The 26,653-nt window shown below is 37.9% G+C and overlaps 1 protein-coding gene across 3 annotated transcripts; it reads left to right on the forward strand.

Annotated features, from left to right (window-relative positions):
* Window positions 1-353: 353 nt before the first annotated feature.
* LOC134791770 (uncharacterized) lies at window positions 354-22,677 on the forward strand. Of its 3 annotated transcripts, XR_010144312.1 has the most exons (5): window positions 355-510; window positions 10,403-10,523; window positions 11,220-11,319; window positions 13,152-13,714; window positions 22,343-22,677. XR_010144312.1 is itself a non-coding variant. In XM_063762924.1 (4 exons), the coding sequence occupies exons 1-4, from the start codon at window positions 469-471 to the stop codon at window positions 19,013-19,015; spliced, it is 381 nt and encodes a 126-aa protein (XP_063618994.1). In that variant the 5' UTR covers window positions 354-468; the 3' UTR covers window positions 19,016-19,147. The 3 variants fall into 3 exon arrangements, 2 of the variants coding, with proteins under 2 accessions (XP_063618994.1, XP_063618993.1); XM_063762924.1 differs by lacking the exons at window positions 13,152-13,714; window positions 22,343-22,677 and adding an exon at window positions 18,898-19,147 and having other exon boundaries at window positions 354-510; XM_063762923.1 differs by lacking the exon at window positions 22,343-22,677 and having other exon boundaries at window positions 13,152-14,051.
* Window positions 22,678-26,653: the final 3,976 nt, after the last annotated feature.

Genomic DNA, 26,653 nt, shown 5'->3' on the forward strand with positions numbered 1-26,653 from the left:
TGACGTCACCATACTGCAAGAAAGACCTCACTCTATGTGGTGTCACCACAATATCCTGGGTTTTACGGATATTTCCGTAACTAAAGCCAACAGCCAACGCCCAAATTTTACGAGACGGTAGCTAAGCCACAAAGATATTCCAGCACCAATATAAACAGAATAAGTTAATTATAGAACAAGCTGCATATAAAAATATTAGGCCGGCGTCGAATGCTTTGATGCTAACGCCTGACTCAGAACAACTATTATAAGATTTAAAAGATAGGGACGTGTTTTTATGAGTTCCGGAATAGTAAAAACATGGACACACGAACGATGATCTCATCCCCTCGAGGGCGTCACACCACGCCGCGCGCCGTAGTAGAAACTCGCGCCACGCCAGTTCATCCAGAGCCCTCACAACAAGTACCCGCGCCTTGCGCTCGCCGAGTGTAAACAAACAGTGTTGTCAGACTTTAAATCTTCAAAATGGCCATCAGCAGACTGTCCATCCTTAAGTTCTTGGAGCTGGTGAGTTTATATTTAATTTAATGTTACTTTTTACTGTTTAATTACTCATTACCATTGGCTTTCGTGGGGTCCGGATGTTATTCACGCATTCCGAATTTGGAGTGATAATAATTTCGTGAATGCATGGACATTGACGATAAATGTTTGTATTACTGCTGCGTAATACTTGCAGGTAAATACGCAGTCGCATCAGATTTAAAGGAATAGTGTAGTCTAAACACAACTGTATTGTTAGACTATCAAGATTGAATTTTCCACTTTCGTTTTCAGTGAGCAATGACCGGGCGTCTGTTGTTGTTGTGCCCTTAGAAGGCGTCAATGACTCCTATATTAAATACTAGCTGTGCCCGCGGCTCCGCCCGCGTGTAATTCGGTCTGTGTCAGTAAGCGGCTAATTTCTAATCCTTATTTCTCTCCCTCTCCCCTGGAGGCGGAACTTGAAGTAAAGTTGACATATGAATATGCTAGAGGACTGAAGTCCAGATAAAATATTTTACAATTAGGTACCACTAAATAAAACTACACTCCAAAATCAATAGTTTCATTCGCCCTTATTCAAATTTTACACGTGATTTAAACTTAGAGAATATAACCAAACGGAGTGGTCATTAACAGGCGTTCCCCTCTGTCGAAAATAGGAGGCCAATGGTCAACCGAAGTTTATCTGACATGGCTATGTTTACGTTTACGTAGGTACACATTTGATGTGCCCCTCCCCCGCAAAAAACGCCAGACTATTTTGTACCGAAAATTATAGACGGCGTCTCCGTTGGTTATATTCTCTAAGGATTTAAACGACAGAGTAGTAGGGGAACATCGGACGATACAGTAAGGTATACGCGCGCGAGCGAAAGCGAAGCGGCCTGCCTGGCTAGAGCGCCACTTACCGTGGTCTTCTTCAGACTCCTGAGGAAGACCACGTGCCCCTTGTAACCTCAATGCGTTGCGAAACTTTCGCGAATGATTCGATTTTTTTCCGGAAGGCATGGTAATGCGTATAAAATGCGAGTCCCAAATCGTTTGACTCCGCAAACGACCAGTCGGCCGGATTAAGATATTTTGATGCCCTAAGTATTTCTAGACCATGGTGCCCCCTCTCCCTAGGGTCATCAAGATTACATTGAATTTTTTTGATAAATTGAGTGACGTTCATTGCTGCATTTCAGCTGAGAATGGAAATCAGTCACATCATTTTATCACGAAAATTGACAGTGCCGCAGCAGTAACGTTGCAACAGAGTACCTAATGCTGCTACAGGCGCCACCCAAATGTCACCTTTATCATAAACATCTTACAATGTTATCTTTTCGATAAAAAAAAAACGCAATTCGATAGACAGTTGTACATTTTTACTTTTAGTATGGAAATCAGTCACATCATTTTATCACGAAAATTGACAGTGCCGCTGCAGTAACGTTGCAACAGAGTACCTAATGCTGTTGCAATCGCCACCCGAATGTCACCTTTATCATATCTCAGAAAGTTATTGAACTCGCGAGCGAAGCGAGCGCGACAATTTTTCGATATAAAAAAACGCAATTTGATAGACAGTTGTACATTTTTACTTTTAGTGTGGAAATCAGTCACATCATTTTATCACGAAAATTGACAGTGCTACAGCAGTAACGTTGCAACAGAGTACCTAATGCTGCTGCAGGCGCCACCCGAATGTCACCTATAACATAAACATCTTAGAATGTTATTGAAAACGCGAGCGAAGCGAGCGCGAAAATTTTTCGACAATTTGTGCCCTAAGCAAGTGCTTATTTTGCTTAAAAGGGTTAATCCGGCACTGCAAATGACAGAGGTCAATGTTTTTTTTTTCAAAGTACCCACCTTCGTGGCCATTATTAAGTGCTTAAGGAGGCGATACGTATGAATATGGATTTGATATGGATGCGATATAATTACGATTAGGTATAATTCGTGACGGAGAAAATAAATAATTTTATGCAATTATACGCGTGTTGATATGTGTGTTTATTTTACCACTACGTAACTATGTAAACCCATTTTTAGTTTTCTTGGTTACTTAATGTTTACTCAGCTCCCCAAAAGATGGCACTGTGCAACGAGGGCCAATTAATTTACTGTCGTTTAATTTTGTTGTATTATTAAATCAATACAATTATTCAATTAAATTTGTTGATATCCGTACGATTGATTGAAATTTTAGAAGAGGGGTCTTCTAAACTTAGAGTTAATTTGGCAAAATCCTTCCTCGGTGGCTTATTTATGTCACATCGTATTAAATTCAGCGCCATCTGTTAGTTTACCAGGGTACTCTATAGTGTTAGCACATATTTGAAAAAATTTTGCCCCTCCTTCCTAAGTAGCGCCATACGATTCAGGGGCAAACTTAAGTCAATCGAGTGTTGTGGCTACCCCCCCTTTTAGGGGTTGAATTTTTATAGCCTATAACCTGGCCGGGGATTTTCTCGACAGATTAGTAAAGTTTTCATCAAAATCCGTTCTGCCGTTTTCACGTGATGCGCGTTCAAATAAACAGACAAACAGATAAACAGATAAACAGACAAACAGACAAAAAATCTAAAAAGTTTTGGAACGTGTTCTGTTATCGATTCTAAGTATCCCCAGCCAATTTTTTTTTAAATATCTTCCATGTACAGACTTTCGACCGTCTTCAGCTTTATTATATGTATAGATGTTATACACACCATAGTGTTATGTGCGGTGCGTAGTATGCAGAATGCATTCACTCTCTATTCGAGATTGGTGCCGCTGACTGGACTTTGTAGAGATTATGTTGAGGTGTATTAAGGCCCCAGTACACAATGGGCCATCGCCGGCCACTCCAAGGGACGCAGCCATGCGGTAGAATGAGATAGCAATATCACTTGCTCCCTCTAACGCATAAATGCGTCCCTTGGAGTGGCCGGCGATGGCCCATTGTGTACTGGGGCCTTTAGGTTGGTATTCCACTTGTCCAGTTTCATGGCCCAGCGTGCATTGCGTCTCACTCTCTCACCATCAAAATGTGAGATGCAAACACACATTGGATAAAGAAATTGGACAGGTAGAATACCACACTTACCTACGCATCGGCAGTTTGTAAAGTCTTGTTTGTCATTTTTACAATTTTTACCTCGTATGGATTAGTTAGTACTAACCTTGATAACAGGAAATTAAGTCTTATCAATCGTTATTGATATTTGTTGAGCAATACAAAATAGTACCAAGATAACTGACAATACATTTTAAGTATTCGACATACCTCTACCTATACTTAAGCTTATTTTCGAATTTACTTTTATTTCATATTTTATTGTTGCCTATCTCATAAGGGGTCAATGCTTTTTCCCAAAGTAAACTTTAATAAATGTAGATAGGTTACATTATTATCAATGTAGAATATCAACCGAGTACATAGGGGCTGTCCATAAATTACGTCATCGTTTTTTGAGGTTTTTTGAACCCTTCGCCCCTAAAATTTTCCCCGTTTCCTCCTACGTCATGCTACCATCATCATCATCACCATTTGAAATGACGTAATTTATGAATAACCCCATAACCGTAAGTTTCTTTAAGAATCTAGCTATTCCGTTTAATAATCTGAAAGGTCATTACATTGCTAATACATATTTTGATGCATTTTGTTAACAGATTGGGACAATTTAGCCATGAAATTACCACTTTTCACCGTTCGAGTAGGTCGCCATGGTCTTGACCTGTAAATCAGCTAAACTGCATTTGTCTACTATGCCTAAGTAGGTACATATTAGTTCTACAGTCGTAGTTTCTACATAGTCGTATCTCAACAATTAAGAATCTAGGGCATAGTTCAATGTACTCGTACTATACCTCAAAGAGTTCCTCAAATCATGTAAACTAACATATAAACTTTACCATAATAAACTGTCCGTCTCTTTCAAGCGTACAAATCCAGTAGAACTCAAGCATCGCGGATAAGCCATTATGAATACGAATGAGTCTAACTTTCAACTTAACTGGATCCATAAAGGCAGGTTCACTTTCCCTTCAACCGGGCCCTTCATAACGATTACCAACCACTCCGTCACAGCCGAACAGTGCGAGTATGACCTCCGATTACGTATGGCTATAACGTATTTCAGGGTCAAGTTTCATTGGATCTAAGAGGTTAATACGAAATGAAGCCGGTTTGTGAAGCGCATAACAGGTTTTAGGGCCTTTCTTGCCGTACATTTTTAATTTTGGTAGAAGTTCTTATAATGTTTCGTAGACCGCCCACAGTTGTTTACTTTGAGATGTTAAAAGAGAAATGTTGTTGTTTGGGCGGTATAGCCGAACAAACTTTATGGCATAGCTAACAATTTTAGTCGCTCGAACATGGTAACTATTATAAAGTTCAAGAATATTTAAGTCTTATGTGTCGTGACTTACCTACCTATGCATCCTATTTAGTGTACCCCTATTTCTTTTTGTTGTTTTTATGTGTAAGTAATTTTTTAAGCACACTATAATAATTAAATATATTCTATTTTTCGATACCCAAGGAGGTCTTTAACAATTTTATTTACAACTTAAATGTTGTACAAATAGGTATGTGATTTATATGAAAACAAGCATGTGTCACTTAAACGTACCTATTTCCTTTGAAAGATAAAAATAGCAAAATTTGTGAGTCACGCTACATCGGTTGCAAGTAGTAGTACTTAACTACTGCCAGTTATCAAATCAATCATATATGTATAGATATTTACTTCCGTACACTACATTACAATTACTTCTAACCTAACCTAACTATCAAAACCATACGGTTTTGATGTGACCATACGGTCACCCGAAGGGGGCGTAAAACATGTTTGACCCAGGTTTGACCCAGATTTGACATCGTCCTTTCGAAGTTTGCCTTACGAGTATAATCGAACAAGTTATTTGTGCAATGTAAATCTTACATTTAATGTGAAAACTAAAACGATCTTAATAAAGGGTCGAATTCACCACTATCCTCCGGAATAGAGAAAAAATGCTGTTTTAGGTATATTCTAGGGAATGCAATCTCGATCTCGCAATTTCGAGATCTCGCGAGATCTCGCACGAATTTTCGAGATTCAATCTCGTTGACAGGAAATCTCGATTTTAGCAATCTCGGTCGAGATCGCGATTAATATTTTCGAGATCTCGAACGAGATTGAAAGATTGATCCGTGTGAATTACCTACTTTGTTTTGAGTAATCTTTTTGACATTAGATTCATGTTGTTCAGGCAGTGCTATTGTGCCGGCTTTAGCTGACGATAAAAGCGCTGTACCGCGCTCTGTGCGGAAAAATCGGACGAACTTAACGTACCCAGTCACAATTATTTATGAATTTTGCTCGCTTACCCTAATTTTTTTTGTATAATTAAAAATATATAATTACCACTTTTTCATAATTACATGCAAATTGGAGCTACATATACATTTTTTGTTTTCTTTTTTAATAAAATTAGTTTTTTTTATTAAATGTAGATTAATTTGTTGTTTTTTCTTCAAAATAAAACATGCCGTACTCTAAATAAGTAGTATATACGGAATTCTTAGAAATATTTGCTCAAAATAACACATTTTTAATAACTTTGTCAAATCTCGATCTCGTCGAGATTAATCTCGATCTCGAAAGTGTGACCGCCGAGATCTCGAAACTCCCTATCTCGATTCAGATTTTTCGTGCGAGATCTCGAATCGCCAATCTTGGTGCGAGATTGCATTCCCTAGTATATTCCTACTATGCTGTGCTGTTCGATTGAGACTTTAAAATTTGGACACATACCTTTACTTACACAGTCACCTGTATGAAGTGTACTACTTCTACACTCCAGTCACCTGCCTGGTGCGCAGTTCTAAATATGTTTGGCAGTTATTCGAGAAAATTTAACAACAGTTGAAACGATTACATTCAAGATTACCTTCTAAATTGTTCGAAGCAAAATAACATCATCATTTTCTCACGATTAGCACGTTAGTGATAAAGAAATTAATTGATTGTACCAATATAGCACTAGTACAAAACTATTACCGCACTTAATATCTAATCCTACAGTTTGATGCCAAAATATCGTAACGTAGTATAAAATGTGAATGCAGATACGACCTTCTAGTTAAAACTCGTAATTCTCGTAAATGCCGTCGATTGTTTGTCTGACGCTGCCCGTATTCTTGGTTATGATGACACGCAGCGAGTCACGTCTAGAAATATGTACCCACTTTCGACCGTAAGTCTGGGGAATACGGTTCACAATGTGTACCTACATACTTACACATTTATTGTACAAAATAACCGGCCGCCTAGGCGCCCACTCAAAAAGGTCACGGAAACTAGATCCTTTGAGTTAACCAGTGATACAATTTTTGCTGGATCCTTCTTGACTATTTGCAAGCTTGTCAAGGTCCAATTGGAGTTCACGTCAGTTTTACAGTATTCTGCGCTTAAAAATCTTTTGCATGCCTAATAAAACGTAAAGCGTTCGAAGTTCCACAGAAGTCTCCAACAAGATTATCTGAACTTAAGTGTCGACTTCATGCTTGTCTACAAAATTGATTTTGACTAATTACATTTTAATGTTGACTATACTTTTCTTTAAACGGCCATCCTTAAAGTATCGAGGAGATTCCAATGAGTTCAAGTCAATACATTTGGGTTGCATTATCATGAGTTCCTAGACCAACTTCGTCGGTCTCCATCAAATCTGCTCTATGGCATCATAATAAGAATATAGGCATTGCATTTTCACCGGATTCACATAGATAATAATACAAATTTTGGCTCAATCGAATCCTCAAAGTCAGGATCAGTACGGTTACCATCAGTTTGTCACTGACATAAACGCCGTCGAGAACGTAATTTACTTTCTATACATCCCGTTTGCACTAATATGCGAGTGCGAGCGAGATGTATAGAAAGTAAATTACGTTCTCGACGGCGTTTATGTCAGTGACAAACTGATGGTAACCGTACTGGACTCTCATGATGCGAGTCTCAACTAACACGTGAGTGTTGGCGCCCACCTTAGTTCTCACGAATACCTTAATACCTTATGAGGTCACGACTCGGAATAAATGGCACAAACACCCATTAAATATCCTACGATTATTCAATTTATTCCTACGCATTGGTACAGACCGGCTGTTTAATAGTAGGTACACTATTTATAGTTAAGGATGACCCACGTTAGATCGGGCCGTGTCCGGGCCGGAGCTTCCGGCGCATCGTTGTCTATGGAAAGCATCACGTGATCACCTGTCATGTCATAGAAAAGTAAGCCCCGGAAGCTCCGGCCCGGACACGGCCCGGTCTAACGTGAGCATCCTTTAGGCTGAATTACATTTACATAATTAACCGTATTTAGAATAATATTATCGTATTCGATTAATTAACATCCCTGCCACGGAATCACGATATTACCTAACTAGGTACCGTTATAATTAAAAAAGTTTTCGGATCGAGCTAAATTCAATGAACTGATAAAAATGTAGTAATCACTTTATTGTACACAACACAGGTTGTGTTCAAGTCTTACCGGTGCTTAATCACTTGTGTTACCTGCCTATTTATTTTGATAACACGTACCCTTCACAAATTTCAAACTATGTACATCCATAAGTAATAATAATAAATTGGCGCAAAGAAAATTTACCTACCTAACCTTTCCTTGCTACTGGAAGACATTTATTGCAGTAGTTTACCTCGTACTGACCTTTAGATTCCAGACTGTGGTACAGACAAAACGAACCATTTTTAACTGATTTTATTTTAAATACGTACCTATATAAAACGGTCATCTTTAATATCGGTATTAATTTGAGGATTTTGGTATTGAGGACATTATTATTTGATATTGATTCGTCCGGTATTGGATAACCTAGCCGGAGTTTAGCTGGCAAAAAAACAATATGTACCTACCTACGTTCCACCAACTTAAGAGTCTAAACGTTTTGGGAATCAATTAATCCTCATCAGGAAAGTTGTCCTCACGAGACCCATTGATAGCCGACCTCGAAGCTTGACTTGAATGTATTATCGCGGCACAATTATGGCGCCAAATGACATCACTTGACTGTTTGCTACTCGTAATGTGAACAAATAAGTCGTTAATGAGGCATTTGTAATATACCTAAATAATTTTATAGGTAGGTATATAGGTAATGTAGGTGTGAGGTGTGTAAATAGTGTCTCAGACTAATCCACATTTCAGCTGTGTTATTATTAATTACCTAGTACCTATCAATGTAAATTATCAAACGTGAAGTAAATAAAAAAGGCAGCTTAAATAAGTATTCACAGCACGTTTTGCCAACATATTTATAACTTTTGCATACTTAAGTAAAAGATAACACTTAGGTAATTGTGTGTATATATGTGTGTATATATATAAATATATGTGTTTACAACAACATACTCAGAATATGAATGTAGTGATAGAAAAAAAATACTTATCTTATGGACTTCATAGTTCCTTAATTTGTAAGACAAAGGCGTGCATTCATTTTGATTTCTTGACCGCAATTTGTAACGTAACATGTACACTATAATTAGTTTTTAAATTAGTGCTAATTGGCTCTACTGCTGTTAGACTGTTACTAGCATTCGAGTTCAAAATTTCATTATTCAGGGTGGCGGAAGTTATTTCTATATATTTTTGACCTATTCTACTGTATCTTACTTACGATATTTTGCTGGAATAAGTTATTGTCATAGTTAAAATAGGCATACTTCATAATGTCATACCGACACGCAAATGACCGGTTAGTTAAAAAGAGGAATGACTTCACAAGTGTTTAATGAATTCATCATCCCTGTAAACTATTTATTAAATTGTTTCGCATAATAATTAATCACCGTGACTCACGCAAGTTGAGGTCTCTACCAGTTCATTGTAAACAAGTTACCTATCGTACGAGTAGCCTATTTACTCACAGCTCACAACAGGAGGTTCGCGTGATACAAGCATGAGATCATTTACCATTTACCTATTTTAGTGAATGACGCCTAGCCGGAAAATAAACTTCTGTCACCTACGACCTTCTTGTAGAGTTGTAGACCTACAAGCACGTCCTACTGCTATTGTTATGTCTGACACCATTTGTTATGCTATTGTCATTTTCCTTCCTCTTCTTAACATTTTGTGTGTCCCTGCCTAATCCCCCGCCGTGTCTGGCAATGGACAATACAACATTTCGCCGTAGATTGTTCGATTGACAGGCAATGTAAATAGTTTAGAAATAATCTAAGCTAACTTAGCACCGAATTGAATATAACAAAGTGAGATTGTGTTATTAAAAACCAACGTCATAGAAAATTATCATTAATGATGACATTACCACTCGTTGTCATTGCAAATGCAATGCAGGGTTAGCATGATTCGAATATAGTAAACAGAGTGATGCATATAACTGCCTATTCTTTGTCGCTGGTCACGTTCGCGATATAGAGGTCAGATTGTGTTTGGCCTTACTTATTAGTAACTATAATCTTTCCATGAGCTCTACGAAAAAATTAAAATAACTAAATTGCAAATACGTAGGAATGTTGATATTGCTGACGCTGACGTCATAAATGCTTTTAACACAGGGTGTGTCAGGGTTGAGTTAATTAGCATGATGTTTACAAGGTGTGTAAGTAGGTACTTTAATAGGCCGGTATTTCTTTTGACATTTTGTACTACGTACGTACCTACATAATTATTACTTATTATGGTTGACCTGCATGATAAATATTGAAACTTTCTATCTGACCGAATGGATTTCGTAAAGATATAAAGTTTTATACACATTAAGTAAGGTTAATATAATTTCATGAAAAAAAACCTGTGAAACTACCCTATGGATAAAGAACAAGAATAAGCTCAAACATATTTCTTTTATTATAAATATTATTTCTTGTATCTCAAACGTGTAATTCGTTGATTCCAGGCGCTGACGTGCTCCTGCGTGGGAATACACGCCGTGAGCTTCAACGGCGACGTGGAAACTGGCATGCTGGTGACCGGCACCTTCGTCGGGTACCTCATCGTCATCGCCGGCGCAGCCGCTGGTAAGCACTTACTTACTCAGGTCTATGTCGCCATGATCAGGTCTCCGTGTGCTTTAGCGGTGACGTGGAGTTGGGCTAGTTGGTGACCAGCACCTCCTTTGGGTACCTCATCGTCATCGCCGGCGCAGCCGCTGGTAAACACTTACCTACTTACACAGGCCTATGTCGTCATGATCATGTCTCCGTGTGCTTTAGCGGTAACGTGGAGCTGGGCTAGGTACTTACGTATTTACCCAGGCCTATATCGTCGTGATCGTGATTCTGCTATCGCCAAAACACTTAATAGGTAGTAAGAAAGTTTTATCCATCAGAATGTCCAGAATAAGATACTTCTTGTCACGAGCAAAACGTAGAAAGTTTACTGAAGCCTGCTACAGAGTTTTAATTTAAAATTGGGGCCACATAACAAATCAATTATCTACCTAGAGCAAGTTAGCTAAGTATCTTCTCCTTCCGCAGATAAGAATCCTGAAATTTTTAAAACCTTGATTGCAGTTAGCCGAGTAGCCGCGCTAAAGGGACCCACAGATTACCAGTTCGCCGGACGATATCAGCCTGTCAGTTAATCGAAAAAGGTGACAGTTCCGAACAACTGACAGGCTGCTATCGTCCGGCGAACTGGTCAGGGGAAGTGGGCCCCTTAACTCTACTTTTATAACCATGGTCCATGATAAATCAATTGCATGTTGGTTTCAGGTTACCTCCTTCAGACCCCGTCCCACAAGCGCGTAGACGTTTTCTACACGCTGATTGGAGTAGGCCTCTTCATTGCCAGCGGCGCGATCCTCATTGACAGGCGAGTCCACTTGACTAATATAATTTAATATTTGGATTAGTTAAATTCTGATCAGAGGATTTGATAGCAAATAGTCTCCAAACTTAAGGTGCCACCATACCTACAGTATGAATAATGATTTATGAACGTAACTTTTGTATGCAAATTAGAGTTATGTTATGATTTCATAGAAGTTTGACGTTTAAAATAACACTTGCAGTGCGTGTGCTATCAAAATCGTTGCAGACATCTTCTTGGTCTAACTCTATCTTTGTTATTTACTCGTAACCCTCGGAAGTATACCTAAAGCACGTATTGTGCAAAGAAGTTAGTCACGTAAGAAACTAAAAATGTACCCAACAAAACATTTCACGGTCATTGATTTTTACAATGCCTAGAGGATTTATACTCGTAACTAGCTCGCTACTTCACAAAAAGGCCGAAGCGCGTGGGTGATATTTTAACAAAACTCCAGTTCAACAAAATTTCAATAGTAGTTTGTCAACCAAGAGATGAAAGGTAAGGTTAAAACGAAAATATTACTTTGCTAATCCGCAAAAAGATCTACGAGGCAAACCCGTCAACAACTCCTGAGGATGCCTCGTAGAGAGGCGAAACACGTGTCGAGGATTATTCTTTTGGTGGTGGTTTGTTATATTTATTTGCGTATTTATTTTTGCGGTGGGAGGGTGGGAATATTAATTGCACGTAAAAATACGCAAGTAAGTATAACGGGTTAGCACTGATTGACTAGCACGTTATCTTTTCGCGGATTAGCAAAGTAATATTTTCGTTTTAATTAATATGGATTTCCGCAAAGTAACGCCTGATTCTATTCACTATTGGAAAGGTAAGGTGTATTCGGGTAATTTAAGAAATTGGGTAATCCCGAAACCCATTTAAAAATCACTCATAATGAGTTGTAATAACAGTCCCTTTTGGTATTATACGCCACTTTTTACATGTTTTATTCTTTTCGGAATTACCCGATTACACCTTACCCATTTCCGACGAGATATTTTGACACTCGAACGAAGTGAGAAGGCCAATGTGCCGAATCTGAATAGATACCTTTCATCCGAATTAAACACTTTTACTTTTCAAATTAAATAGAGATTTTTATTTGTAGTAAGCTTGACAGCCATATTCGAACTTTAAGATACGTCAAATAATAGATATGGAAACGATATAGATTGGATATGTCAGTGTCAAACAAGTATCAAAAGTGACGTTTTTGTTTGTAGAAACCTCACTTTTGACACTTGTTTGACAATGACATATCCGATCATTATCGTTTCCATATCTATTATTTGACGTATCTTAAAGTTCGAATATGGCTGTCAGTCTATAAATGTAACAATAGTTCCAAGTCGAGTTTTCAATTTAAAAATACAAGGTCCTAATATTACAATATTAAAAATTACAGTTGATTCGCTACAATTATTTTAAACAAAATAAAAACACAGCAAACTTTGATTAAATAGAGATTTTTATTTGTAGTAAGCTTGACAGCCATATTCGAACTTTAAGATACGTCAAATAATAGATATGGAAACGATATAGATTGGATATGTCAGTGTCAAACAAGTGTCAAAAGTGACGTTTTTGTTTGTAGAAACCTCACTTTTGACACTTGTTTGACAATGACATATCCGATCCATATCGTTTCCATATCTATTATTTGACGTATCTTAAAGTTCGAATATGGCTGTCAGTCTATAAATGTAACAATAGTTCCAAGTCGAGTTTTCAATTTAAAAATACAAGGTCCTAATATTACAATATTAAAAATTACAGTTGATTCGCTACAATTATTTTAAACAAAATAAAAACACAGCAAACTTTGATTTCAGGTTCCACAATGCCTCCAGGACTGAATTCGTCAACAAGAACTTGGCGAAGGCTTCTCTGTCCATCATCAACGGAGCCGTCCTGCTCTTGGACGCCATCCTCACCCAACGAGGCGGTTAAGCTGACACTCCCCGCTCTAAGCCAGCAAGGGCTACTTTAACACTTAACACTTTAACGATACTTCAAGACAAATACAATCCAAAGACTTTTAACGATCTGAAATTGTCAGATTTTGAATTATATACAACCGCAAGTACAAATTGCAACTACAGTGAAAAAGAGATCGGCTAGCAATTGTCATATTTATGTATAAGTGTATACTGTAGAATAAAACAACGAGGACAGTTAACACCAGTTAAGACAAATTATTGAAGATATCTAACACACCTGCAAAGGTATTCATTTTATGGATAAGTTATCATTATCTACTTATATATAAGATATTTTAGGCAGGCACATAAATAGAAGCTTTAATATTATTTTTTCGCAAAAACGTAAAAGGTTATAATTTACTTCTTTACACCAAAAGGTCAAAAGAAAACAATTCGTACATGCCTATATTTATGTAGGTAACAGCACAATGATCATCATGTAGTAGGATAAAGAAACCATAAGTGTTCTAATGCATTCACAATACCTTGTTAGTCCGTCACTTCGAAGGTTATAATTATAAGATAGACTATAATAACTTATTTTCGACAATTGTAATACTTATTCTAAGGGTTTTCACATCTTGGTCCATTTATGGTCACAACGGCATTTAAAGTTTTATACTTATCAATTTTACGTATACAATTGGAGCTTATAAAATGCAATGTATTTTTATAACTGCAAATCTGTGTCTATGTTCGTAAAATGTTTAAACTTGAACTTTTTTTATTAAATGCCTATTACCTTGTTGATTCTCTTTTTTTCTTTGTCAGCACTATCACGTGGCACTATATACGGGAGATGTGGGTATAATGATCCCCTTAAGGGAGAAACTTTACTGTGTTCACAGTTGGAGACAATACTTATTTATTTCTCGTGTTTTTTATATATGTCGACGCTCAGGTGATGTAATTGGTAAATTGAAAATAATGGGCGCTTACATGACATACTTACGATTTATCAAAAACACTTGTAAGCGACGTGGGTAATAAAGATGTCTGTTCAAGAGGCTATGGGAGCGTATTAGAGGCGTCAGGGGTTTTTGTAACGTCTGAATGTGTTCTCGGAAATTGCTCTGTTTGATAATTAATTAGCTTATGGTTTTTGTGGACTAGAGTAAGTGGGATCGCCAGGCTGCAGGCTGGCGTCACTCTGGGATTGAATCTCAATCTAGTCGGACAGTAGTAATAGAGACTGCATTACGCCTCGCGTACTTGTACTCGCGTTAAATATCTACGCCCTACGGATGTACCACCTAGTGCATCTAGCCATTCCTGAATACCTAAACCTACATTAAGCCCCGACATCAGATCGTGGGATCGTAACGCGAAAGTACTGCGGGGTTTGTACCTAAAGAAAATTCGATGCATTGTGTATGTTGTGATTTGTGATATCGTGGAATTATGAACTGAAGAGTGAATATTTCAATTTGTGCAAAGACGTAAGGTGTAAAGTTAATATGCGGTGAAACTGGTGGTTTCCTGTAAATCCTGTTTGGAGTGTCGTGGACATCAAATCGGGTCAGTTCGTTCCATTATGATTTATGATTGTTACGTTGATGATTTATCGTTCATGTCGTTAATTTGCCTGCATGAGGTTGATCCTTAAAAGTGGATTGTTCCGTTTTACGTATAAGCGGAGATGTTATTCTTGAGTATTTATTATGAAATTGAATCAATTTATCTCTACTTAAAAACATTGTGGCATTTGTCCGACAGTATGTAGCCTGTTTGGAGAATTTGTAAATAATTTTCCAAGACAATAAGACGATGTTTTTATGGTGATTAATGGAGAAAAGATACCAGTGAACTTGAAATTAAATTTGAAATTATTTGCGATAGAGATTTAAGATAACGATCGAAGAGTAATAATCTTCGTTAGCCATTTCCTTGTCTGAAGTTTGCCTGGAGGAGATCGCTGTTTGGCGATGAGTCCGCCTGTTGTTACGTACCTACCGGTTTGTATTTCGGTTACAGTTACCAAAAGCAAGTGAGTGGCTAATCAGCTATTAGAATGGGATGGCTGAACACTGGGTTCCTAAAGGCTGTGTATTGGTATATACAGGGGGCTGATTACTGGCAAAAAGGCCCTTTTATTATTTTTAATTAAATATTTCCAAAAGTTAAATTCAATTAAGTTTTATTCTTTACAAAAATTAAACTTTATTAAATTCTTGAACAGAAAAAAAATTAATAATACCTATTGGTCCATAAGCAGGGCCGGATTAACCCTAGGTCAAAGTAGGCAACTGCCTAGGGGCCCCGCCTCGGCTAGGGGGCCCCGGCGGCTCAGCGCGCACCAATAGTAGATTGTACAACCAAGGGCGTATTTTGAAATTTGGCGCCCCGGGCCAATAAGTTTGGCGCCCCAGAAGTTAAGAAAATAAAAAAAATTAATAAAAAAATACAAAATGTTTAATTATTTTTGACGTGAAACGTTAGGTAAACGTCTTTAAAAACCCGTAGGGACCAAAAACAAGATGTAACGAAGTGTTATGGCGTGGTGGCATATATCTCTGTAACTTTGTAACTATAAGTAATACCTTAATGTATAGTTTTGATGTATAGAAAAAAGTAGCCATTACTCAGAACTATGTACATGTGCTGCGAAAATTATATTAGATGGCGCTGATTCTGCGCTAGAAACGGCGCATTCGGAGCTAAAATGACCCCTATTTGTTTATTTAGTAAGTAATTACTCATGAGTCCATTAACCGATTCTGGTGAAATTGGTGTCATTTGATAGATCTTATTCAATGTTAATGCTGTAAAAAACTAAAAATGTGGCATTTTTTATAGAAATTTTACGACTGCATTTGCTTGAGGCCACCGTGTGCGAAAATTAATGCACAAAACTGACGCAAAATACCTATAAAACGATGAAGCAAAAACAGTTCTTTACGATCCTTTTTAACCCTAGTAGAACATGCTCATCTCCTCAAATAATGCATTTTAGAATTTATGGCCGCGGCGGCGCTATAGCGGGTACGGGCGCCTGAGACTGTAGCTAAGAACGGTTACATAGAGGGCTCATGCGGCGCCCTTTACACTGTAATGTACTACCTACAAGGCGTTTGCGGGGCCTTTTACACTGTAAAGTCAGGCGTCTTATATGCAGGGCGCCTGCGACGCCCTTTACACTGTAATGTCGGGCAAAGCTCTGACATACCTACAGGGCGCCTGCAGTGTCTATAAGCGGCCCTAAGCGGCATTTGCAATAACTTTCCAGTCAACGTTTCACGTAAACCACTGCGGTTGTGTCCCTGATACAGCCTATCCCTATTTTTTATGTTAGTTTTAAATTGAGATTGTCAAGAAAAAAAAAATAAGAAGGAAAAGTTAGTTGAATGGCGCCAAAACCGATACAAAATGCAATCGGCCAGGGGCGGCATTCGCCGCCCGTGCCGCCCCTGGCGGATGGGCGCCCCGGGCCATGGCCCGGATGGCCCTAGGGTAAATACGCCCCTGTGTACAACAAGGGCATAAAGTGACCCATTTTTACCCGAGGCAATTTTTTGGTCTGAGCGAAGCGAAGACCAAAATAGTAGACGAGGGTAAAAATTGACCTTTATGCCCTTGTTGTACACTCTGCTTTTCACTTCGATTGCGAGGAAAATAATTCTATTTTTCACGGCAATTTACACAACGAAATTGTCGTAAAGCGAAAGAACATAATACATAACCAATTCCCGCCAACTAACTTTTTAATTATTTTTTTTTAATTTTCAACATGTGATCAGAGTTTCAGACGCTTGGTTTTCTGCCAAGTCAAACATTTCGGAGCATTTTTGAACGATAATCGACTCCTATTTTATGTGATTTACTAAATTTAATGACAGAAAATACGGATTTCTAATAAATTGTAGCAAAAATAAAATAATATAACAAGTTTTGTCATCTACACAATTTTATTGCTCAGTAAAATTGTGCAATATGTTTTAACTGTTTGGCTGTTGAGACCGATTACCTTAGTCTTAAAAGAAAATTTTACTTTTATGCTCTAGCTAGAGCATAAAATGCGATTTTATGTCGTCTGCGCACGACATAAAGGTGCACTTTTTGAGCATGAGAAGTGAAAATAAAATTTTGTTCCATAGGGTCAAAATTAAAAGGGGGAAGAAGACGAAAGTGTCCCTAGTTTTTCATAGGAATGCTCGACCTCAATTTACCATGGGTTTGTGTTCCACATCTCCTCTACTTCAGCTTAGCCTTTGGCCTTGCTGCGCCAAGCTCGGCCTGCGGTCTCGCTTTTTAATACAATGGACATTGGTTCGTGTCTGTGCTCAACTATTTATCCTGAAGCCTGATGAAACACGGCTTTGACTTCGCATGAAATTGAAAGTTCGCCTCACTGGCGCACTTCAGACTTTTAGGCCCAGATGAAGATCGATATTTACCCGGCCTTTTTTAACACGCTTTCACAATATGCGATATTGTTAGCGAAAAATTTCGCGCTCGCTGCGCTCGCGTTTATTTTTGATTCTTTAACTGACCCTGTATCATCTACATATTAGCTTGACTGGTGAATGAATAGAGTTAGACCAAGAAAAGTCTGCAATGATATTTATAGCATACGCAGTGCAAATGTTATTTATACGTCATAATTTCATAGAAGTTTTGACGTTTAAAATAACACTTGCACTGCGAGTGCTATCAAAATTGTTGCAGGCTTATCTTGGTCTAACTCTAGTAATTTAAATAATTTTAACATATGGAAATTATTTACTATTACTTATTAAGTTGATTCTAATCATGTGGCTCGGCGTTTGGCCTTATGGTCGGACAATCGCTGTTCAGCCTCGCAAAATATTAACTATTGAGAAAATCAACTTTGCGGCACTTAACTAGTTGAGCTTAAAATTTGCCATTAGAGGTAGATAGGAAAGTGACGCTGAAGCTCACATCTTTGATATTCCACTGGGAATCGGTCTTAAGCCTAAATGGTTCTCCCCACACTTGACGCGACGGAATCGGCAAAAACCAATAGAATAAAGCTTTATGTCCACGCAATAAGAGCGAAAAAGACATCGTTCGATTCGAATCGGCTGGACGGCTGGGCCGACGCCTGAATATTGAAATTAAAAACGCAAACTTATTTCCCTGTACTGAATATGCTGTGTGCAGAATTGACTGCCTAGGCTAGGCCTAGGCTGCTGCCCCGAGCCTCGCACTGCCTAGGGGCCCCGACATGCTTAATCCGGCCCTGTCCATAAGTGTGCAAATTATACAATCTTAAACATAGAAATTTAGTTATAAGGCTGACTACTGGTGCTTTTACCCTAGCTTTTTTAACCTAGAGATGAAAGGTACCCATTTCCGACGAGATATTTTGACACTCGAGCGAGCGCTAATAGGCCGAGTCAGAATCCTTTTCACCCGAACACTCTACTTTTCATTCAGAATACGAAAAAAGAAAAAAATGTTTAATAGAGACTTTTATTTTTAGTAAACTAGAGTCTATAAATGTAATAAATAGTTACAAGTCGCAATTTAAAAATACAAGGTCCTAATATTACAACATTAAAAATTACAGTTGATACCTAATACGCTACAATTACCTATTTAGAACAAAATAATAATAGCAACCTTTGATTTTCAGGTTCCACAATGCGTCCAGGACTGAATTCGTCAACACGAACTTGGCGAAGGCTTCTCTGTCCATCATCAACGGAGCCGTCCTGCTCTTGGACGCCATCCTCACCCAACGAGGCGGTTAAGCTGACACTCCCCGCTCTAAGCCAGCAAGGGCTACTTTAACATTTAACACTTTAACGATACTTCAAGACAAATACAATCCAAAGACTTTTAACGATCTGATTGTCAGATTTTGAATTATATACAACCGCAAGTACCAATTGCAACTACAGTGAAAAAGAGATCGGCTAGCAATTGTCATATTTATGTATAAGTGTATACTGTAGATTAAAACAACGAGGACTGTTCACACCAGTCAAGACAAAATATTGAAGATATCTAACACACCTGCAAAGGTATTCATTTTATGGATAAGTTATCTTTATCTACTTATATAAGATATTATAGGCAGGCACATAAATAGAAGCTTTAATATTATTTTTTCGCAAAAACGTAATAGATATATAATTTCCCATACAACCATTTCCAGTCGCCGTTACGACGCGGTGTTGACACATCTTGTGTCGACACCGTCTGTTTCGGTCACAATTCCAGTCGCAGAGTCGTCGCCGTGTCGACACAGTTACCAGAAATGGGGAAGGGTCGACACATGACACAAAGTGACATAAAGTGTGGTCGCCGTGTGCACACATTGTTTCGGGTTTGCGACTACTTTATGCCAAAATCATTCGTTCATTCGTTCATTTTGTTCCTGTCAAATGGAAACTGTCAGATGGAAGAATACTTAAATAAAAATAAGTGACATTAATACGCCATCTCTAAAACGGATTACAAGACGTAATTATATATTGTTTGCATTTATATTACAATAGGACTTAAATTATTATGGGGAATAAAACTGCTCGAGTGATTTGATAAACTAAGTGTAATATAATCAACGCGCCACCACATTGTTTTAGTTTAGCCGGAAATGAAATTGTTTACTTCTCAGTGCCTGTGTTCATAACTATATTATTTGAAGCATTTTTAGTACTTCGATGCGTACACTATACTTAAATAACAGAAATAACGCTTTACATACTACGAAACTTGTTAATTATGATGTATAAATATGGTTTAAGGCTGAGAAATATTGCAGTCACAAAGTAGTTGCAATGTTTCGACTTTGTGTCGACTCTGTGTTGACACATGACACGCGCTGTCAAAAGTAATAACAAAGTTACTGGTATGTTACTGGATTTGCAAAATGGCTCCTTGTGTTGATTTGTTTTCAGATATTCTCAAAGTGTAAAAATGCCGTGGTCAGAGATGGGCATTAATCGATTAACTGTTTATTCGACTAATTAATGGAATAAAAAAAGTTAATTCTCAAATTTTAATCGCGATTAGTTTAGTCGACCTAACATAGATTGAAATTGAATTAATCTGAATATTAATCGAATAAATTATCGATTAAATCTCGATTGAAAGTTGACAGGGGGCCATTTTTGTACGTAAAAATAATAGAAATGTCTTGCATGCAGATGGTAGCAAAACACTTTGTCATAAAAGTCGAGATGGGTGTCGATATATAGGTTTTAGGGAGTGCCGATTTCGAAAATAATGACCATTTTGGAATCCGAAATGGCGGCCATGCACTGTGTCATAAAAGTCGTCATGGGTGTCGTTTTATACGTTTTAGGGGGCCCCAATTTTGAAAATGATGACCATTTTAGAATCCAAAATGGCGGCCATGCACTATGCCATAAAAGTCGTCATGGGTGTCGTTTTATAGGTTTTAGGGGGCGCAGATTTCGAAAATGATGACCATTTTGGATTCTAAGATGGCGGCCATGCACTATGTCATAAAAGTCGTCATGGATGTCGTTTTATAGGTTTTAGGGGGCCCCGATTTAGAAAATGATGACCATTTTGAAATCCAAAATGGCGGCCATGCACTATGTCATAAAAGTCGTCATGGGTGTCGTTTTATAGGTTTTGGGGGGCGCAGATTTAGAAAATGATAACCATTTTGGATTCCAAAATGGCGGCCATGCACTATGTCATAAAAGTCGTCATGGGTGTCGTTTTATAGGTTTTGGGGGGCGCAGATTTAGAAAATGATAACCATTTTGGATTCCAAAATGGCGGCCATGCACTATGTCATAAAAGTCGTCATGGGTGTCGTTTTATAGGTTTTAGGGGGCGCAGATTTCGAAAATGATGACTATTTTGGATTCCACTTTTATGACAAAATACGTAGCCGCCATCTTGGATTATAAAATGATCATCGTTTTCGAATTCTGCACTCCCTAAAACCTATAAATCGACATCCGTGACGACGCAAGTTATCTTTATTTTCAGATCTAACAAATTGCTACAGAATACAAAGGACAAAAAAGAAGCGAGGAGGTAATGAAACAAGCAAAAATACAGATGATTCCTCGACGCAATTGGGTGATTCTTAAATTGTGTCCAGATTTTTTTTGTCATAAAAGTTTTTATTTTTTACATATTACTCTCACAAGTTCCGTGACATTTCGACCTTGTAATTTCTTAAGTAAATGTTTTTGTTTATCTATGAGGATCTCACTAGAGTAGTATAATCAAGGTATGTTTATATTTGATGAATGAAATAGTAACGCAAAAAAAAATATATTTGTGTCTTATATTCCTGCCGAAGACTTTTATTTTACCTTTTCCTTCTACACAAGTTTGGCCAAGTAATAAGAAACTATTCAACATATCGAAAAAATTGACGGAATAAACTTGTAACAAATTAAATTAACTTTCATTTTGTATAAGTGGCCATGTCGCTGAGATGCATAGTTTCCGAGATATAATCGAAAAACGGGAAAATGGGACCTTCAAAGCCCCCTCTCTCCCCCCCGCTCAAGGGCTACGGCCGGGGACTTTTGATATGTTCACCTCCTAACTTGTCAAACCAAGTTACGGAGTCAAAAATTGTGTTCCGAGCATTTCCCTCTACAACTTTTGGAGCATTCGTTGCCTGACCTAAGTAGCTTATTGAATTTCTTTAAAAACTTTTCTGTAAAAGGTTGACGGGTGTTGGGTGTTTATATGGTTTCGGTCGATTATTATCATTTGCATTGCCCATGATGACTTACTAGAATTACGAGCACACGAGACACTAATAGTAGTTTGACAAACCTTGGTTTTCAAGAGGTATTTTATATTGACATTTGCTGTCACAAATTTGCTGTCAGATTTAGTCGCAAACCGCACGCAAAGTGCACACAAATGTGTCGACACCTTGTTACGGAAAAGTGTAGACACGGCGACGACACTTTGTTTCGAAACAATTCTAGACACATTGTGTGGACTCTGTTACGACACATCTGACATTTAGTTACCACTTTGTGATTCTGCGACTGGAATGGTTATATGGGTTACTTCTTTACACCAAAAGGTCAAAAGAAAACAATTCGTACATGCCTATATTTATGTAGGTAACAGCACAATGATTATCATGTAGTACAGGATAAACAAACCATAAGTGTTCTAATGCATTCACAATACCTTGTTAGTCCGTCACTTCCAAGGTTATAATTATAAGATAGACTATAATAACTTATTTTCGACAATTGTAATACTTATTCTAAGGGTTTTCACATCTCGGTCCATTTATGGTCACAACGGCATTTAAAGTTTTATACTTATCAATTTTACGTATACAATTGGAGCTTATAAAATGCAATGTATTTTTATAACTGCAAATCTGTGTCTATGTTCGTAAAATGTTTAAACTTGAACTTTTTTTATTAAATGCCTATTACCTTGTTGATTCTCTTTTTTTCTTTGTCAGCACTATCACGTGGCACTATATAGGGGAGATGTGGGTATAATGATCCCCTTAAGGGAGAAACTTTACTGTGTTCACAGTTGGAGACAAAAACACAAGATTTAGGTCTTTATGAATAGTCCATTTACGTAACTAAGTAACTGCATACTTATTTCTCGTGTTTTTTATATATTTAAATAATTATGTTATGTTTTCTAAAGGTTTAGTGAAGGATCATTTTATACATAGGTATGTATAAAACGATCCCTAGGGTAGAGTTAAAATAATCACAGATAATTCCTTTGTAATATCAAGATTTCTTCGTCTTAATCAAAAAGACTAAACTGGGCAAGTCACTTCCGGTCCATAGAATGCAAGTAACATGGAACAATCTGTCTCTTGAACAAAACTTTGAAATAGACATATTTAGTGATTCTATACAAAATTTAAAGCGCAGAATGCTAACAAACTTTTAATAAGTAATGTTTACAGTAGTTATAGTCTTTCATGCATGTCTTAATTACTTAACCTATTAATGTATAGTTATAGTTTGTAAAGTAGTGTAAAAGCCTCGAACTGTTTGAATGTTGTTGCACACCTGTTATTGGTGCATAAATATCATACGTGTCTGCTGTACTTATGTAACTTTACTTGCTTTGTTTATGTACTGTTGGTGTGTCTTATAAAGTAAAATAAAAAAAAAATAATTAAGTCAGTACAGTCAGATACGATGGGGAATCATTTTACTCCGAGGGATCATTACACCCACATCTCCCCTACTTAGTTTCTACGACAGCGACTGCCAGGTATTGTATTTTGCAGTCTAGAGACTCTATTTAGAGGAAAGCCTAAGCCTTAAGTCCTGTTTCCTCGGTTAGCATCGTAGTTAGCCACCCAGGAGTGTTTTAATGTCTTTACGTACAGTTACATACACTGTTTTAACACAAATTATAAGCTCTCTATGATGACGTCGAGGAACCGCATGTTACGACCAGCATTGCTGCGTCGTTTCTCTGTCACGGGACTACCGGATATGAGGACTACCTCATTTCGGAGACACTGGTCTCCGAAATATCTTGATCACACATGTTACACAAAAGTTTTGCTATAGGTACCTAGGTCATTTATAAACAATAAAACAAGGGAGTATTATGCAATGTTCTGCCGCCAGAGTGCAGCACTAATTGGTTTAGTAAACCATAGAGTAACTTATACATACTAGGCCTTAAACAGTTTTTTGACAAGTTTTCACTATGACATTGATGCACCAAGGCGGTTTGTTTACAGGTGGCCTACCGCGAAACGGTAAAATCGAAATTTCTTTATCTGCCTCTCTATCGATCGAATAAGCAAAAGTGATAGAGAGGCAGAAACCGAACTTTCGACTGTCCTGTTTCACGGTAGGCCATGTGATTGACCTAGTGACGCATGATGTGTAATTGATGATGTCAATGAGGTTTGTTTACTGTATGTGCTAGTGGTGCCACCTACGCAGAGCTTTGCCTAATATTCCCTGTTTTGTCTGTGACAAATAAATAACTTGACAAAATATAGATCATGCAATTCGTGCGAATCATGTGCGAATGAGAAATAGGTACAATAATTTCATGCGGATAAAATACAACACTAAGTGCCTGTAGTAAATATAGTCTTTCTTCAAATATACCGACCACATCAACGGTAAGTGACGTTTTTTATCTTTAATGTAGAACAAAATATTGGATTAGTCCATTTTCGACAGGCTTGGAAATAGCTTAAATATAAATGTACTTACATCCGAATATCCGCGTCTCTAAACAATCCTCCTTAAGGTGGTTCGCTTTCCATACAAAAAACAATTGCGTTATATTAAGTAATTACACACTAAAATGATCGACTACATAAATATGTGCGCATCTATCTACTTTCAAATGTTCATTTGCGCTAAATTGATAGTAAAACTATGTTTTATACAGAAATAACGCAAAAAAAACGTTTTATTTTTTATCAATGCAATACCAAAATAACGTTTTTTGCGTGATTTCTGTATAAACTTTATTCAACATTTATAATGTAAACGGGGCTTAGCGGATGCGCTTCTATTTCGTATGTCCCTGAATAATAAATAGGTCGCCATCATTGATGTGGCTACAGGTCGCGTAATTGCCGGTGTCGGTCCGTCTGTCTCTGCACTAAACAAGCTATTTTAGAAACCGACACATTACTATTCAATGCACAAAATAATTAAGGGGTCCATATTGGTTCACCGCAAATTCGTTAGGTATCTAAACCTTTCTAACGTTTTTGCTGCAATTCGAGCGATGGTCATTCAGCTGTTGATTAAGCATCTAATTAGAAATGATGCCACAATTAATTGTTACAACTCTAGTCAGCCGGCGTATTATGGATGGCTTTATCCACGTGATAAAATAACTGTCACTTTTTAACACCGTAGGATAGAAAGTGACGGACACAGTTTTATCATGCTGTCACGTAGACAAGAACGACTATCATATCCGTACTGGATAAATATTTAAACACTTAATTTATTTTTTCATTTGCACAGACAAAACATCCTCCAGACTTAACATAGTCGCGCTACCCGCTCTGCCACGCATACGGTAAGTTTACTCCATGTTCGAGTCGAAAGTGTCTTTGTGTGACGTCCGTGTATTTGAACGGACCAATCACGGCACGGGATCTCGCTCACCTCGTCCCGCGCACCCCCGCATTTTTGGCATCATCGGTTGCATGAAATAATTGCTCTAAACTCGGTCTAGAGGATTCCTAGTCTATGTTCATTTGTGAAACCTAAATATTAGTAAAAATCTGATTTAAAATTGAGTAGTGCATAAAGTTTTACTATCATACGTATTTAACTTACCACAAACCAATTAATATAAGCGGTAGCATTTCATTCAAAATCTTGTATATAACCAATATTTAGTCATATGATAACCAAACCAATCTCTAAATTAATATGGAAACCAAATTTGCCCGCAAGTCAGGCATCGAACACAATCAGGTAAATTGTCAGTTCTCCAGCTGCAAACAGACCTCCATTTACCAATGAAAAGCAAACAGGTGAGGTAGCCGCGAAAGGCGGAGTGTTCAGTGCATAATTAAGATAGCTCCGATCGTCTTCGCCCAAGCTGCAGCTCCCACGTGTAATATATTCAATCGGTTTCTACAAGTTTGCTTTACTGTGGCCGGTGTTATTACAATCGTTAGCAGAGAGTTGGGGAGATGATTGATCAATCTAGGTACCAGAAAACTTTTTGATTACTAATATTTGTAAAACGGCTCGACACAATAGCGAGTGTGCCTGAATGCCTTTATACAGTATAAAGATCCTCGGTCCACAATATGTTTGGGGTCTTCTTATGCTGCTACTATTTTTTATGCACCGCGTAATAATTAATTATTATAACTAATAATAATTCTATTTATTTGAATTCTTAGGCTAGGTGATTTATAATATGAATATAAAAGTAAAATATAAAAACACTTAAAAAATACATATAAACACATTATAAAAAAACCTAACCTAGATTGCCGCCGGCAGCGGGACTTGGCCCAAGCTGCCGGTGGTCAGGGCCGCAGAGTGAGGAACCGACGTACTATACGCGCCGTGTCCAAAATTACCGCCTTCTGCATCTGACCCTTGGTCCAACCACCCAGCGAGAGTCTCTCTAGGTGATGGTCGAGACTCTTCGCTATGAGACCGTTCGCTGACACAACTATCGGAACAATGATCGTCGAGTCAACATCCCACATGGCGGTAATCTCGTGAGCTAAGTCTAGGTACTTGCTGGACTTGTCCTTCTCGGCCTTCACGAGATTCTCATCATGGGGGATGGTGACGTCGGCGAGCATGGCCCGGCGCTGCGATCGATCTATCAGCACGATGTCAAGCTTATTGGCGACAATAGTCCTGTCAGTGATGATAGATCGATCCCAATAGAGCGTGGCACGACCATTTTCGAGAACTGGTGCAGGT

This window comes from Cydia splendana, chromosome 6 (assembly GCF_910591565.1).
Source record: "Cydia splendana chromosome 6, ilCydSple1.2, whole genome shotgun sequence".
Classification (NCBI taxonomy): Eukaryota; Metazoa; Arthropoda; class Insecta; order Lepidoptera; family Tortricidae; genus Cydia; species Cydia splendana.